At 42.1% G+C, this 15,037-nt stretch overlaps 1 protein-coding gene across 2 annotated transcripts in view; it reads right to left on the bottom strand.

The window, feature by feature from the left end:
• The window catches only part of CS (citrate synthase), a 33,222-nt gene that overhangs the window by 12,065 nt on the left and 6,120 nt on the right, over nucleotides 1-15,037 (bottom strand). For both annotated transcript variants that reach the window (XM_040491718.1, XM_040491717.1), the window contains exons 2-6: nucleotides 3,586-3,636; nucleotides 2,686-2,793; nucleotides 1,079-1,144; nucleotides 512-643; nucleotides 66-254 (exon numbers count right to left, since the gene is read on the bottom strand). In XM_040491718.1, coding sequence (XP_040347652.1) covers nucleotides 66-254; nucleotides 512-643; nucleotides 1,079-1,144; nucleotides 2,686-2,793; nucleotides 3,586-3,636 — 546 coding nt within the window. The remainder of the gene's footprint in view (nucleotides 1-65; nucleotides 255-511; nucleotides 644-1,078; nucleotides 1,145-2,685; nucleotides 2,794-3,585; nucleotides 3,637-15,037) is intronic.

Below are 15,037 nucleotides of genomic sequence, written 5' to 3'. Positions count from 1 at the left end.
CTTCCTTCATATTTAAGTCCTTTCAATCCCCATCACACATCAATCATTGCATCAGAATTTCCTACCTCCCAGTACTTGGTTCGGTTGATACCCTCTGCATATGCTCGGGCAAAGTTGCTTTCACTGTTGAGGGCTGTAATGGCTGCACTGAGCTGAGACATGGGATGTAGATTGGTGGGAAAGTTGTCTAGCATGGTGACCACATGGGAAGGTAAAGCTGCCCTCTTTGCCCACTCTTTTGAAAGCCAAGACACCTGTGATAAGGGAGACACTGGTCAGAACACTATGCGAGGAAAAAGAAGAGAAATAAAAAGACAGTGACATCTGAGTAAAGAAAATCCAAGAGAATACAACCCAATCCACTTATACAGCAGAAGTCTGATCTGATTCCTTCCCCTCACTACACATCCCTAAAAAATACCACCCAGAGTCAGATCAGGATTAAGTGTCTGAGATTAGAGAAAGGCAAAGAAGGAGAAGAATGAGAAGGGCTAACATCCTTCTGTTTTACCTGTTCTTCTGTTGGGATTTGTCCAGTTACCAGCAACCAAAATAAGCCCTCTGGCAGGGGTTCTTCACCCCCTTTAGCCTTGGGCAGCAGTTTCTGGCATTCAGGGATACTGTAACCTCGGAAACGGATGCCCTGGAGGGAGAAAAGTAAGAGGTACAAATCGTAAGTTTATTACCCTAGAAGTCACATAATTGACTAGTCCCACTCTTATCAGATCTTTCAACAAGTTAGAAAGTCTCCATGCCCAATGTGGGGCTTGAACTCACGACTGTGAGATTGAGTTGGAAACTCTTCTGACTGAGCTACCCAGACAGCCCTAGAATAGAATTTTTAAAGCTTAGATCTCCACATAACTTAATTCTGCTTGGTACTTTTAGTTTTACTCGTTGATATATTAAATAGGTACACTTGTTCTTCAGTTATCCCATATGAACCTATTTTCCATCTTCCAAAACATGAAGACAGATGCTTTATTTTGTTTTCCTTACCCTCACTGGTCTAATCCATGCTGTGCACAATAGTCAGTAAACTCAGTGATTATTACTGATTGACATGAGGGTCTCTTACCTCATCAGGATCAAGAACTGATGTTTCATATACCAATCCCTTCATGCCTCTCATGCCACCATACATCTAAAGAAAAAGACAGATGTAACCAGTAATCAGAATAATTCAAGCTAGAGTTTGTTAGTGCTTCATGGAATCTGAAAGAGGAAATTTATTCTCTGATTTGCAAGACTTGGTCTGTGGAAAGAAGATTCCTGAGGAGGTAGCATACTATAGAATGGGACTTTGCAAGGAAGACTGCTAACATTAGAAATGAAATTCTTAAGTCGAAAAATTGCTATCTTTATTTAATGTGTCTGCCTCTGTTTGTTTCCTTTTCTTCTTGTATTTTTCTTTTACCTACTCTTACTCCCTCGTTTTCACCAACCAAAGTAAACAGAATGAGTTCTATAACAGGGAAAGGAGATAGAGACCAAAGGCTAAACACTGCTGTGGAATTATCATTTGAGCTGCTCAGACTCTTAGGGCTGGAGAAGCCATCCTAAAGTTGCTCTAGAGAGCCTGCTAGAGCTGTCGTATAATTGGATGGTCAGGATGGCATTAACTGTAACTTTTAAATTTTTGTTTGTTTATTTACTTATTTAATATAATTTGTCAAACTGGCTTACATACAACATCCAGTGCTTATCCCAACAAGTGCCCTCTTCAATGCCCATCACCCACTTTTCCCTCTCCCCCACCCTCCTTAAATTTTTTTTAATGTTTATTTATATTTGAGAGAGAGAGAGCACACTCAGGAGCACAAGCAGGGGAGGGGCTGAGAGAGAGAGATGGAGACAGAATATGAAGCAGGTTTCAGGCTCTGAGCTGTCAGCACAGAGCCCAATGTGGGGCTCAAACTCATGAGCTGTGAGATCATGACCTGAGCTGAAGCTGGACACTCAACCAACTGAACCACCCAGGCACCCCATGGACAGCATTAACTCTAACAGAGAGCTCTTGTTCCAAAAGCTGAGGGGTTGGGAAAAGGAACAGAAACTTCATTCATCCCTCTCATAGGTAAATTAGGTTAAGCTATTAAGTTTATAGAAGAGTCTGATTTTTTTTTAATTTATTTTTGAGAGAGAGAGAGATAGAGTGCGAGCTGGAGAGGGGCAGAGAGAGAGAGAGACACAGAATCCAAAGTAGGCTCCAGACTCTGAGCTGTCAGCACAGAGCCTGATGCGGGGCTCAAACTCACGAACCGTGAGATCATGACCTGAGCCGGAGTTGGACGCTCAACCGACTGAGCCACCCAGGCGCTCCCCCCCAACTTTTTTTTAAGAGAGAAAGAATGAGCATGAGTGGGGGAGAGGGAGAGGAGAGGCAGAGAGGAAGAAAAAGACAGAATCTTAATCAGGCTCCATGCTCAGTGCAGAGCCCAACATGGGGTTTGATCCCATGACCCTAGGATCATGATCTGAGCCAAAATCAAGAGTCAAGACACTCAACCGACTGAGCCACTGTTCTGAGGCACCCCAGAACAGTCTAATTGCTAATGAACATCATAAGCTCCAACATTTCCATGTGTGGGACAGAATGCTTCTGAATAGTCAGTGAAGAGAATGGTATTTTTGTTGAAGCATATTACAGAGCTACTTTTCCAGCCCAAACCCCACAATCCTTACCATGTCCACAGTGATTTGACCCACTACTGTCTTGCCATGTTGCTGCCTGAAGGTCTTTACTCTGGCTTGCTCCTTGGGTATCAGATCTGCCAATATGTCTTTCAAATTCTAAAAAGAGAAGTAGAAAGGCTAAGTGATGGTCAAAATATTGATTAGATTTCCTACAAAATAGGTATGTTAAGACATCTTTTTAGAATTTGGCTTTCTCTATCGGCCAGGGAAATCTGGCCAACTACTCGGCACAGATGAAAAAGAATTAAACAGGGGCGCCTGGGTGGCGCAGTCGGTTAAGCGTCCGACTTCAGCCAGGTCACGATCTTGCGGTCCGTGAGTTCGAGCCCCGCGTCAGGCTCTGGGCTGATGGCTCAGAGCCTGGAGCCTGTTTCCGATTCTGTGTCTCCCTCTCTCTCTGCCCCTCCCCCGTTCATGCTCTGTCTCTCTCTGTTCCAAAAATAAATAAACGTTGAAAAAAAAAATTTTAAAAAAGAAAAAGAATTAAACAGAAAGGGAGGGAATGAGGAGTTTACTATTGGGTCATAGTTTCAATTTGGGAAGGTGCAAAAGTTCTGGAGATGGACAGTAGTAATAGTTGTATTTAATGCCACTAACCTATACGCTTAAAAATCATTAAAATGGAAATTTTTGTTATATATATTTTACCACAACTAAAAAAAGAAATTAGGCAAACATATTTGATTTCCCACCTCGCTATACTATTGAATAAATTATTTCTTAAAATAGTAGTAATAATAATAGTTACAACAATAGTAACAACGGACACCTCTCAGAGAACTCAGGATATGATGAGAGGCTAGGTGGCAACCAACGGTTGCTTACTGTCCCCTCAATCCCAGGATCAGATTGCCTCAGTGATTCTCAGTCTTCTTTTCCAAACCTTACCGTAGGGGACGCACTGGCATGCCGAGCAGCAAGAACAAGACAGGATGCATTCTGTAAAGAAAACACAAAACCTTATGCAACAGTTATTCCTCCTTCCTATGTATTAACAAGAAGGAGTTATAGTGACTCACCCTCTCTCTCTGTGTCTCCATCTTAGCCTCTAAGGACAGTCTGACATAAATTTAAAAAATTAAAAAAAAAAAAAAAAGTTGTAAAAGACCCTGCACAGCTTTGAAAGAGTTCCTAGTCTGGAGGCAGTAGCAGATTTAACTCTGCTTCTTGCATCCATAGCTTTAATAGCATTCCCTGGGGAGAGGCTCTTTCCCATTATCTGGGTTTCAGGGCTTGGCTTGGTTAGGCACAGAAAAGGTCAGAGAGGCAGTTGTTGAGTACCCAGGCCATCCCAATCTAGCTGTCAATAGTTCTGAGAGGCCCTGAGAAAAGCAAATGAGGAAACTGATCAACTACTTAACCCTGCTGGTAAGATCTGTCCAGCACCTAGTCTTTTGGAAGCATTTCAACCTCTCCAGTCTAGGAGAGCCCACAGGCAGAAGGAGCCTTTCACCACACTACTTCAAAGGTTCCTGGAAAAAGCACACAGAAGACAGAATATCTACAATGTAACAACAGACTACTCAACAACAGCATTGGGAAACTAGAAAACTGGAAAATTCCCTTCTAAATGTTGAGAGAAAATAATTATTAAGCTAGAGTTTTATATCTAGGTGAGAAAAAAATCTTAAAAAAGGGGGTGAAATAAAGACATTTCAGATAAACAAAAGCTGAGTTTATCACCTAAATACCTGTACTAAAGGAATTTTTAAAGATATACTTTAGAACCATATAGACAGGTCTGAGATTCAAGACTATCCCTCACTACAAAGGTAAATAGTATAGCTGGCCTGTTTTCTTTGTTTAGAGATATTTTTTTTCTCCCCAAAAGAAAAACTACTTTCTATAACATTGCTGAGTTGCAACATAAAGTTCAATGCTGCCTTCGAAAAAAGAAAACCAATTACACTACTAAGTATCTATGAAGTTTGTTTGACAAGATTAGTTTTTCTGCACATTATTTTGAAGATAAAACAAGATACGTAAGCCTCATTTCCCTCATCTATAAAACTGGTGTTAAATACTCACCATACAATCTCACATAATTACAATGATATTACAAAGAAAGCACTTTCCAAACTAAAAAGATTACATGTACACATAAACTAATCCAGGAGCAAGATCACACCTTTCCTCCTTTTGCCAAAAGGCCAGATACACTTTTTCTTTAACTATTGCATTCCTGATTGTGCTAAAAATCATTTGAAGCAACAGTACTGTACAAATTCCAAAACACTACATGCCTAAGTGAGAGTTCACTAGGACTGGAGCTCTGTTTTTAGAATTTAGTACCCCTCTTTCTGTTGGGGCATAAGGGAGGACTGAAAAGGGAAGAGATCCTTCAGTAAAGGTTATTTTCAAAAGAATCAACTCATTAAAAAAGAAAAAAATCAATCCAAAGCTAAATTCAGAGTACAAGGTAAGCTATGTTCCTAAAACAAAGGGGGACTGGGGCACCTGGGTGGCTTAGTCGGTTAAGTGTCTGACTTCAGCTCAGGTCATGATCTCACGGTTCCTGAGTTCGAGCCCCGCATTGGGCTCTGTGCCGACAGTTTGGAGCCTGGAGCTTGCTTCGAATTCTCTATCTCCCTCCCTCTCTGCCCCTCCTCCACTCACACTCTGTCTCTCTCTCAAAAATAAACATTAAATAAGTAAAACAGAAGGGTACTGCTCAGCTTGTTAAACAGGACTGTCCTTAACTCCTTTCATTAACTTCCTAAAGAGTCTCCTCTGGCTCACTGCGGACCATTTGGGCAAGAAGTAGGCAGCACAAACAGGCCTTTAGCCTCTTCATCCAACATAGGACAAATGGGAACTTGACCTAGCACCTACGAAATTCTTTTACTTTTTCTTAGTAGTCACCAAAAAGCAAACAAAGGAAAACACGTGAATAAGTTCTATTCCATGCTCCATGGTCCCACAGAATCCCTGTTAAAGAAGTTCTGGGCTACCTCCCAGACACTACATCAGCCCTGTAGCAGACCTTTTAATTGCGGTTGGTTGGTTGTTGTTGTGGTTTCGTTTGGTTTCTAAAAAGGTTACAGGGGAATGTATCATCTGAGAGAAGAAAGAAGTTGAAATGTCTCCATAATGATAATTTTTCCACTTTCAAACCATCTTTAAGTTTCTATATGGCAGGCTCAGTCAGAAGAGCATGCGACTCTTATCTTGGGGTTGGGAGTTTGAGCCCCACGCTGGGTGTAGAGATTACTTAAAAATAAAATCTTTGGGACACCTGAATGGCTCTTCCAGTTGAGTGTCCAACTCCTGATTTCAGCTGAAGTCATGATCCCAGGTTGGTGGGATCGAGTCCCACATTGGGCTCTGTGCTGGGTGTGGAACTTGCTTAAGATTCTCTCTCTCCTTCCCTCTCTGTCCCTCTCCCCCATTCTATCTCTCAAACTAAAAATAAACAAACAAGCTTCTTTCTATCCAAGCTCTACAAAGAGTGAGTGTCCAGATCTTAAGATGAAAATGGAATTCCCCCAGGTTGGAGGCCTTTCTTCTAGGAACATGAACATAAAACAAAACAGCCTTTTCCCCCTTGTGAGTGGGAACTGCTTCAATCAATGAGCTGCCCTCTTCTTTTACTTCAAGATAAAACAAACAAAAAACAACAAAAAAGAGGAAATCACAAAGAAAAGGATGGAAGATCACCTAAAAAGGCTGTGAGAATGCAACATCATTTAAAAGACTCAGCTGGGGGGGCGCCTGGGTGGCTCGGCATCCAACTTCGGCTCAGGTCATGATCTCACGGTCTGTGAGTTCGAGCCCCACGTCGGGCTCTGTGCTGACCGCTCAGAGCCTGGAGCCTGTTTCAGATTCTGTGTCTCCCTCTCTCTCTCTGCCCCTCCCCTGTTCATGCTCTGTCTCTCTGTCTCAAAAATAAATAAATGTTAAAAAAAAAAAAAAAGACTCAGCTGGGTCATCACTGCTGCTTTGCTAGTCGTTTTGCAGATCTATTTATATGAATGCTACTTTAAGAGCATGCATAGGAAAAGAAACTTATAACTATCATTCCACTTCCAACATCATCAAAGTCTTAATTTCCTTTGTGGTGAGTGTCTTTGACATTTAATGTGAGGAGTCTCAGGAGTAACTTAGAGGGCTGATTTTAACTGTCTATCAGCAACACTTGGCCAGATCTCTGATTTGCAAAGCAACATTAGTATATGGATAGCTTGGCTATGTAGTTATGGAATAAAGGTAGTATACTCTGTTTCTACTGCCCTTCTCTGCCACTTATTAGCTGTGTGACCCTAGCCAAGTCATTTAACCTTTCTGTGCCTCAGTTTCCTTATCAGTAAAATGGGAACAATAATAGTACCTATCTCAAAAGATTGCTGTGGGGATTAATTAAGTCAACATTTATAAAGCACTTGAAACCACTTCTGGCCTATGGCAAGTGCCTTGCATTTGTTATATAAATAAATACATAAAATTAAACATTTTGGCCATTTTCTCATGCCCTTCAGCATCAGGATTAGTCATATTTTTAGCTAACCCCGCAGCTTAAAGAAAACTAAAGAAATCAGAAGGATTTTAAAGGCAGCAATTCAGTGCTATAACCACTCAAAAAGCTAGACAGGAAAAATTCAAATTAGAACAATTTTACCTAATGATGCAGAAAACAGAGTACATGATTTGGAATTAGGAAAGAAAATGTGGGTTCTAGCCCCACCTACATTACTAAATTAACAGACATCCAAAGCAAAACAACTAACTATAGTTGATCCTTGAACAACACAGGACTTAGGGATACAGATCCCCCATGCAGTTGAAAACCTGGGTATAGCTTTCGGCTTCCGTAAGACTATACTACTAACAGCCTACTGTTGATTGGAACCCTTACTGATAACATAGTCTATTAATACCTATTTTGTATGTTATATATTTTACCTACTGTATTCTTACAAAAAAGCTAAAGAAAATGTTACTACAAAATCATAAGGAAGACATAACACATTTGCAGTACTGCACTGTAAAAATCCACATATAAATGGACCAGCACAGTTCAAACTGTGTTGCTTAAGGCTCAGCCGTATTGTTTCCCTTTCCTTCTCCATATTTAGGATAACACTCAAGCTACTTAGCTCAAAGTCTGAGTTAAGGCTCTAAGAAGGACATATATAAAGGTACGCAAAAGCCTTGCTATTTAAAATACGACTGCCTACGGGCACCTGGATAGCTCAGTAGGTTAGGTATCTGAAAATTGGTTTCAGCTCAAATCATGATCTCACAGTTCATGAGTTCAAATCCCTGCACTGGGCATCAAGCTGTCAGCACAGGATTCTCTCTCTCTCCCTCTCTCTCTGCCCTTCCCCTGCTTGCGCATGTGCACTCTCTCTCAAAATAGATAAACGTTAAAATTTTTTTTTTAAATAAAACATGACTGCCTAGCCAGCAGCACTAGCATTACTTAGAGCTTGTGAGAAACGCAGACTCTTGGGCCTCACTTCAGACCTACTGCATCCAAATCTGATTCATATGAACAATAAAGTCTGAGATGTATACATGGCCTAAAGTGTTAAGCAAGGGGGCAAAAGGGTAGAATGTAGACTCTGGGATGTACAGTTATTACAATCAAGTTTTATTTTATTTTATTTAAAAAAAATTTTTTTTTTAACATTTATTTATTTTTGAGACAGAGAGACAGAGCATGAACGGGGGAGGGGCAGAGAGAGAGGGAGACACAGAATCCGAAGCAGACTCCAGGCTCTGAGCCATCAGCCCAAAGCCCGACGCGGGGCTCGAACTCATGGATCACGAGATTGTGACCTGAGCTGAAGTCGGACGCTTAACCGACTGAGCCACCCAGGCGCCCCTACAATCAAGTTTTAAATCCAGGTTCTGTTATTATCATGCTGTGTTACCTTGGCTATATGGCCTAACTTTTCTAAGTCACAGTTTTCATATCTCTAAATTGGCAATAATAGAGCCAATTTCAAGGTAGAGGAGTAGACTGTACAAAATAATCCGCATGAAAGCATCCAGAACAGTGCTTTCTGCATAAGTGAGTTCAATAAACATGTGTTTCTTAGAAATGTGTTGGCCTATTACCTAACACCTCAAGTGTCACTACTCTCTCCCAGAGTTGGATTCCAGGAAAGAGGCAGTCAGGCCTGAGGAAGGGGTGAATGGATAATTCCCTCTACCTGTAGAATAGGAAATAAAGCCCTAATTTCCTTTTTAAGAACCTTAAAAACCTACTGATGAAGAGGGGAGGAGTCTCAAGAAGCTGAAACAAATTTAACTACCCAGCTGAAAAAATGACTAGAAAGGAGATGCTGGAGGACTGTCACACCCAAGGCTACACACCTCATTTCATCTACCACCTAGCTGCCAAAGAGACCAGCTCAATAGCTCTGTATAGTACATGCAGGCTATACTCACTGATGGGACAGGTTACAAACCTCTGAGTCATCCCTGAACTTTCACCTACCAGCTCCTCCCCTAATTCCGGAGGTGTGGCAACTAGGCTTTTGACTTCTGGTAGCATGCCACGTGTAGAGTCACCCTACTGGAACAGCTGTCAGGTGAATCAGGGAGTCACCTCATTCAATAGGTCAGCTCCTTCATGGGGAGAGAGAGAGTGAGCTGTTTCCAAAGACAAGGGCCTGGCTTAGATGTCTGACAGCCATGTTTCTCTACAGGGTGGGGTGGGGTGGGGGTATTACAATCACTAAGAGGTTTTTTTCAAACCTCAAAACACTGCCATCTCTTGCAAGAACTCTTCTAGAGAGTTTGCTACTATTGATGGAAGTGAGCTGTGACTCTCAAATGTACTAGAACAGAAAAATATAACTAAAAGAACCTCTAGCTTAAAGGGCCAAGGGAGGAAAAGGAATACTAGTACATGCAGGAAATTCTGCCAAAGACTTGCCTCCCATACTTAGGGTATTTCTGGAATAAGGTATGCACAAAATCGCCAAAAAATCATCGGAAACTCCTGTATCCTCCCTCAAATTCTCAGAACAACAGAATCCTATTTTTTGTTTTTTGTAAGATTTTATTTTCAAGCGATCTCTACATCCAATGTGGGGCTTGAACTCACAACCTCAAGATCAAGAGTCACATGCTCCAGGGGCATCTGGGTGGCTCAGTTGGTTAAGTCACTGACTCTTGATTTTGGGTCAGGTCATGATCTCATGGTTCATGAGATTGAGCCCCACATGGGGTTCTGTGCTGACAGCACAAAGTCTGCTTGGGATTCTCTCTCTCCCCCACTTCTCTCTCACAAAAATAAATAAATATTATAAAAAAATAGAGCTGCACACTCCACTGACTGAAGCCAGCCAGTACCCTCAGAATCCTATTTGAATAAGCACTTAATAAAGTGGTTATTTCCCTCTTACTCACTCCTCTTAGCCTGTTATCATCATTGGTCCACACCTAGGACCTTTATTCCACAGGAGAAAAGCCAAATTTTCTTTGATCCTCCATCCTAGACACATTTAGAACATGTCTTACAACACTTGCAAGAGCTCCAGCATTACAAGCTTGAGAGAGATGCTCTGGATTTTAATGGAGCCCTTGTCCTTCATCAGAAAAAAGATCAGAGCTTGGGGTGCCTGGGTGGCTCAGTCAGTTGAGCGACCAACTTCGGCTCAGGTCATGATCTCACAGTTTGTGAGTTTGAGCCCTGCATCGGGCTCTGTGCTGACAGCTCGGAGCCTGGAGCCTGCTTGGGATTCTGTGTCTCCCTCTCTCTCTGCCCCTCCCCCACTCATGCTCTGTCTCTCTCTGTCTCAGAAATAAATAAACATTAAAAAAAAAAAAAAAAAAAAAAGATCAGAGCTTGCCAAGCCAGCAGAACGGGCTTAGCTGATGAAGCAAACATAATGCACTAATAACTGGTAGGAAAAATCTTGTGCTGCAAAGGCTTGCAATGCAGAAGGAACAACTTGCATTAAGGGAGAAAGAACACACATAGGACAAAGGCTCCTCTCTCCCCAGAACCAGGTCAGAGAACTAAAGCCATTTAACATCTGTGTTTCACAATGGTGATATTGGAAGTCGGCCTGCACTACTTGGTCAGGCCACTTAATAGTGTGAGCACAGTAATATTCAGATTTCATACTTTGACCTCCATACTCACAGGAGTTCCTTAATAATTCTACCTAATTGTCATTTTCTAACAGTCTTCCCTAAAGATTCACTCCAAGGAAGACCACGAAGGACAGGAATTCAACCTCAGAAAAGAATCAAGAGCCCTAATTTTGCTTTCAGTAGAAATCCTAACTGTTCTTTAACAAATATTTTCTAAACACCTACTTATTCTAAATACGCTAAGTTGGGGCGCCTGGGTGGCGCAGTCGGTTAAGCGTCCGACTTCAGCCAGGTCACGATCTTGCGGTCCGGGAGTTCGAGCCCCGCGTCGGGCTCTGGGCTGATGGCTCAGAGCCTGGAACCTGTTTCCGATTCTGTGTCTCCCTCTCTCTCTGCCCCTCCCCCGTTCATGCTCTGTCTCTCTCTGTCCCAAAAATAAATAAATGTTGAAAAAAAAAATTTTTAATAAAAAATAAATAAATAAATAAATAAATAAATACGCTAAGTATATGCTAGTGAATAAAGTATATAGATAGGATCTGCCCTCCTCCTACTTTCTTGGGAACTAGAAACTGCTCTCACTTCCACTAGGAGTTCTTTTGTAGTTTCAGCACCTAACACTTTGGTCCAGAAATTTACAAGATCCTTCTGAAAGCATTTGAAAAAAAAGCCTAGAAAGACATATCTAGAGAAAGTAGCCTAAACGGACTATTGCCTAGAATAGTTATTTTTGAAGTCAAAATTTTGAAGTCATATTTTTTTTTTTGTTAAAAAAAATTTTTTTTTTTTTAAACGTTTATTTATTTTTGAGACAGAGACAGCATGAACGGGGGAGGGTCAGAGAGAGGGAGACACAGAATCTGAAACAGGCTCCAGGCTCCGAGCTGTCAGCACAGAGCCCGATGTGGGGCTCGAACTCACGGACTGCGAGATTGTGACCTGAGCCGAAGTGGGCCGCTCAACCAACTGAGCCACCCAGGCGCCCCTGAAGTCATATTTTTTAAAAATTTTTATTTAATTTTTTTTTAATGTTTATTTATTTTTGAGACAGAGAGACAGAGCATGAACCGGGGAGGGCCAGAGAGAGAGGGAGATACAGAATCTGAAACAGGCTCCAGGCTCTGAGCTATCAGCACAGACACAAGGCTCGAACTCATGGACTGCGAGATCATGACCTGAGCCCAAGTCGGACACTTAACCGACTGAGCCACCCAGGCACCCCAAAATGTTTATTTATTTTTAAGAGGGGGGGTGGAATGAGAATGAGCAGGGGAGGGGCAGAGAGAGAGGGGAACAGAGGATCTGAAATGAGCTCAGTGCTGACAGCAGGGAGCCTGATGCGGGGCTCAAACCCATGAACCCTGAGATCATGACCTGAGCTGAAGTCAGACTCAACTGACTGAGCCACCCAGGTGCCCTTGAAATTAATTTCCAAAATAATCACTAATTCCAAAAAAGTAAAAAAAGCCCAAATACACAAAGTTTCATATATACATTCAATAAAGTTGCAAACAAGAGAGACCTGTACGTGGCTTTACTGGCCCACCAGGTCAGTCAACAGAAGTGCTTGAAAAAATACAAGTTTCCAGATCCCATCCTACCTTTGCTGAATCAGAATCTGAAGACAGGATTAATGAATGTGCAATATGAACAAGCAACCCAGGTGATAATGCCCACTGTGAACTTACAGAACTTTTAAAATGGTAACACGTAAAAAGAAATACAGGAACCTAGGGGTGCCTAGCTGACTCATTTGGAGGAGCATGTGACTCCTGATCTCAGGGTCATGACTTTGAGCCCCACATTGGGTGCAGAAATCACTTAAATAAATAAACCTTAAAAAAAAAAACACACACACAGGGACCTAAAGAATTTGGGCAACTGAGGGAAAAACTGAAAGAGTCATATGTTAAGAAAGCTCTATCGCTAAGGCTGCCTCACTACTGTTTTAAATTTCACATCTTACTATATCACATAAAGCACTGAACTAGGTCAAAAATAATTACTATGTAGCTCTAGAGATCCACCACATCTGGCTTCCTACCTTCTGCCCATCTGAACTAGGAATGCCAGCCTTCTCTTCTAATGATTTACTTCAGCAATGCTCACCTCACTGCTTCTCCATATCCATGCACTCATCCATTACCAATCTAAAGGCCACTAGGAAGAACAAATGCAGTCATCCCACCATTAGCACACGATGAGGCTTTTTACTCTCCATTTTTCATCTTTAGCCCATCTAGTAAGCATCAAGGAACTGCCATCACACTTTGGGTAGTCTGAGATTTGGGCACTTGCCTTTAAAAGTTCTAGGCTATAGGAGTGCCTGGGTGGCTCCATCAGTTAAGCGTCCAACTCTTGGTTTTGGCTCAGGTCATGATCTCATGGTTCATGAGATCGAGCCTCACATTGGGCTCTATGCTGACAGTGCAGAGCCTGCTTGGGAGTCTCTTCCTCTCTCCCTCGGGGCCCTCTCCTCTGCTCATTCTCTTTCTCTCTCTCTCTCTTACACACACACACACTCCCCTGCTCTTTCTCTTTCTCTCTCTCTCTCACACACACACACACACACAAATAAATTTTTTTAAAAAGTTCTAGGCTGTAAGGGGCATCTGGTTGGCTCAGTTGGAAGAGCATGCAACTCTTGATCTTGGGGTCGTGGGTTCAAGCCCCATGTTGGGTGTAGAGATTACTTAAATAAACTTAAAAAAAATGTTTTTTAAAAACTAAAGTTCAGGGGCACCTGGGTGGCGCAGTCGGTTAAGCGTCCGACTTCAGCCAGGTCACGATCTCGCGGTCCGCGAGTTCGAGCCCCGCGTCGGGCTCTGCGCTGATGGCTCAGAGCCTGGAGCCTGTTTCCGATTCTGTGTCTCCCTCTCTCTCTCTGCCCCTCCCCCGTTCATGTTCTGTCTCTCTCTGTCCCAAAAATAAATAAATGTTGAAAAAAAAATTAAAAAAAAACAAAAAAAACAAAAAAAAAACCAAAAAAAAACACTAAAGTTCAGGGCTGTAAGCCTAACTACCATTTCACAGAAAAAAACTTGATCTAGTTTTGTTGAACCCAATTTCAGACTAGGATTTATACTGGAGATGTTCAGTAGTATAGATCTACTGTAAAGGAATCATGGGTTTCAATTTAAGTGTCTTGAAAAGGTCTAGAAATCATATAAAAACACTTTTGGCTTGATTTTCTCAAAGTTATGGAACACCCTAGCCTGGAGGAGCAATTCTCGACGGTACAAGATGTAACTGGAGTTTGTTGGGGTGCCTGGGTTGCTCGGTGGATTAAGTGTCTGACTTCAGCTCAGGTCATGATCTCTTGGTTCATCAGTTCGAGCCCTGCATCAAGCTCTCTGCTGTCAGTGGAAAGCCTGTTTCAGATCCTGTCTCCCACTTTCTGCCCCTCCTCTACTCATACTCGCTAATTCTCAAAAATGAATAAACATTTAAAAAAAAAAAAAAGTAACTAGGGTTTGTTAAGTAACCCTAGGTTACTTGGTGTTAAGAGTCCAGAGATGAATTAGTGGCCATACTCTAATTTCCAGCCCAAATCCAGGCCTGGGTCACTTCTGAAAAGATAGTACCACAAAGAGAAGGCACCCAGAGCTAATACTAAGGCCATTGCTTACTATGAATTCATCTGGATAAATAAGTCAAAGAATCTCAAGGTTCTGAATTAGTCTATCTCTCCAACTCAGGTGTTCATTAAATTACCTGAAAGTGAGTATGGTAGAACAATACAATGACTGGCATTTATGTCACCTAGCATAGTTAAAAAACTCTCTTCTCAGGGGCACCTGAGTGGCTCAGTAGGTTAAAAGTCCGACTCTTGGGGTGCCTCGCCTGGATGGCTCAGTTGGTTAAGCGGCCGACTTCAGCTCGGGTCATGATTTCGTGGTTTGTGAGTTCAAGCCCTGCAGTTGAGCCTGCTTTGGATTCTGTGTCTCCTCTCTCTGTCCCTGTCCTGCTCACACTCTGTCTCTCTCTCTCAAAAATAAATAAACATTAAAAAAAATAATAAAATAAAAGTTCGACTCTTGATTTCAGCTCAGGTCATAATCTCGAGATTTGTGAGATCGGGCCCTGCACTAGGCTCCAGCCTGGGCTTGGAGCCTGCTTGGGATTCTGTCCCTCCCTCTCCCTCTGCCCTTCCCTAGCTTGTGCGTGCTCTTGAATGCGCACGTGCTCTAAACAAAAACAAACAAACAAACAAAAACAAAAAAAACCCAACAACAACACCTCTTCTCAGAAAAGTGGAACTACATCTGACCTTGAGAATCAAAGTAGTAGG

This window comes from Herpailurus yagouaroundi, unplaced genomic scaffold, assembly GCF_014898765.1.
Source record: "Herpailurus yagouaroundi ecotype Mexico unplaced genomic scaffold, PumYag 182, whole genome shotgun sequence".
Lineage (NCBI taxonomy): Eukaryota > Metazoa > Chordata > Mammalia > Carnivora > Felidae > Herpailurus > Herpailurus yagouaroundi.
The sequence above is the reverse complement of the archived record's forward strand: the minus strand, read 5'-3'. Positions and strand labels throughout refer to the sequence as shown.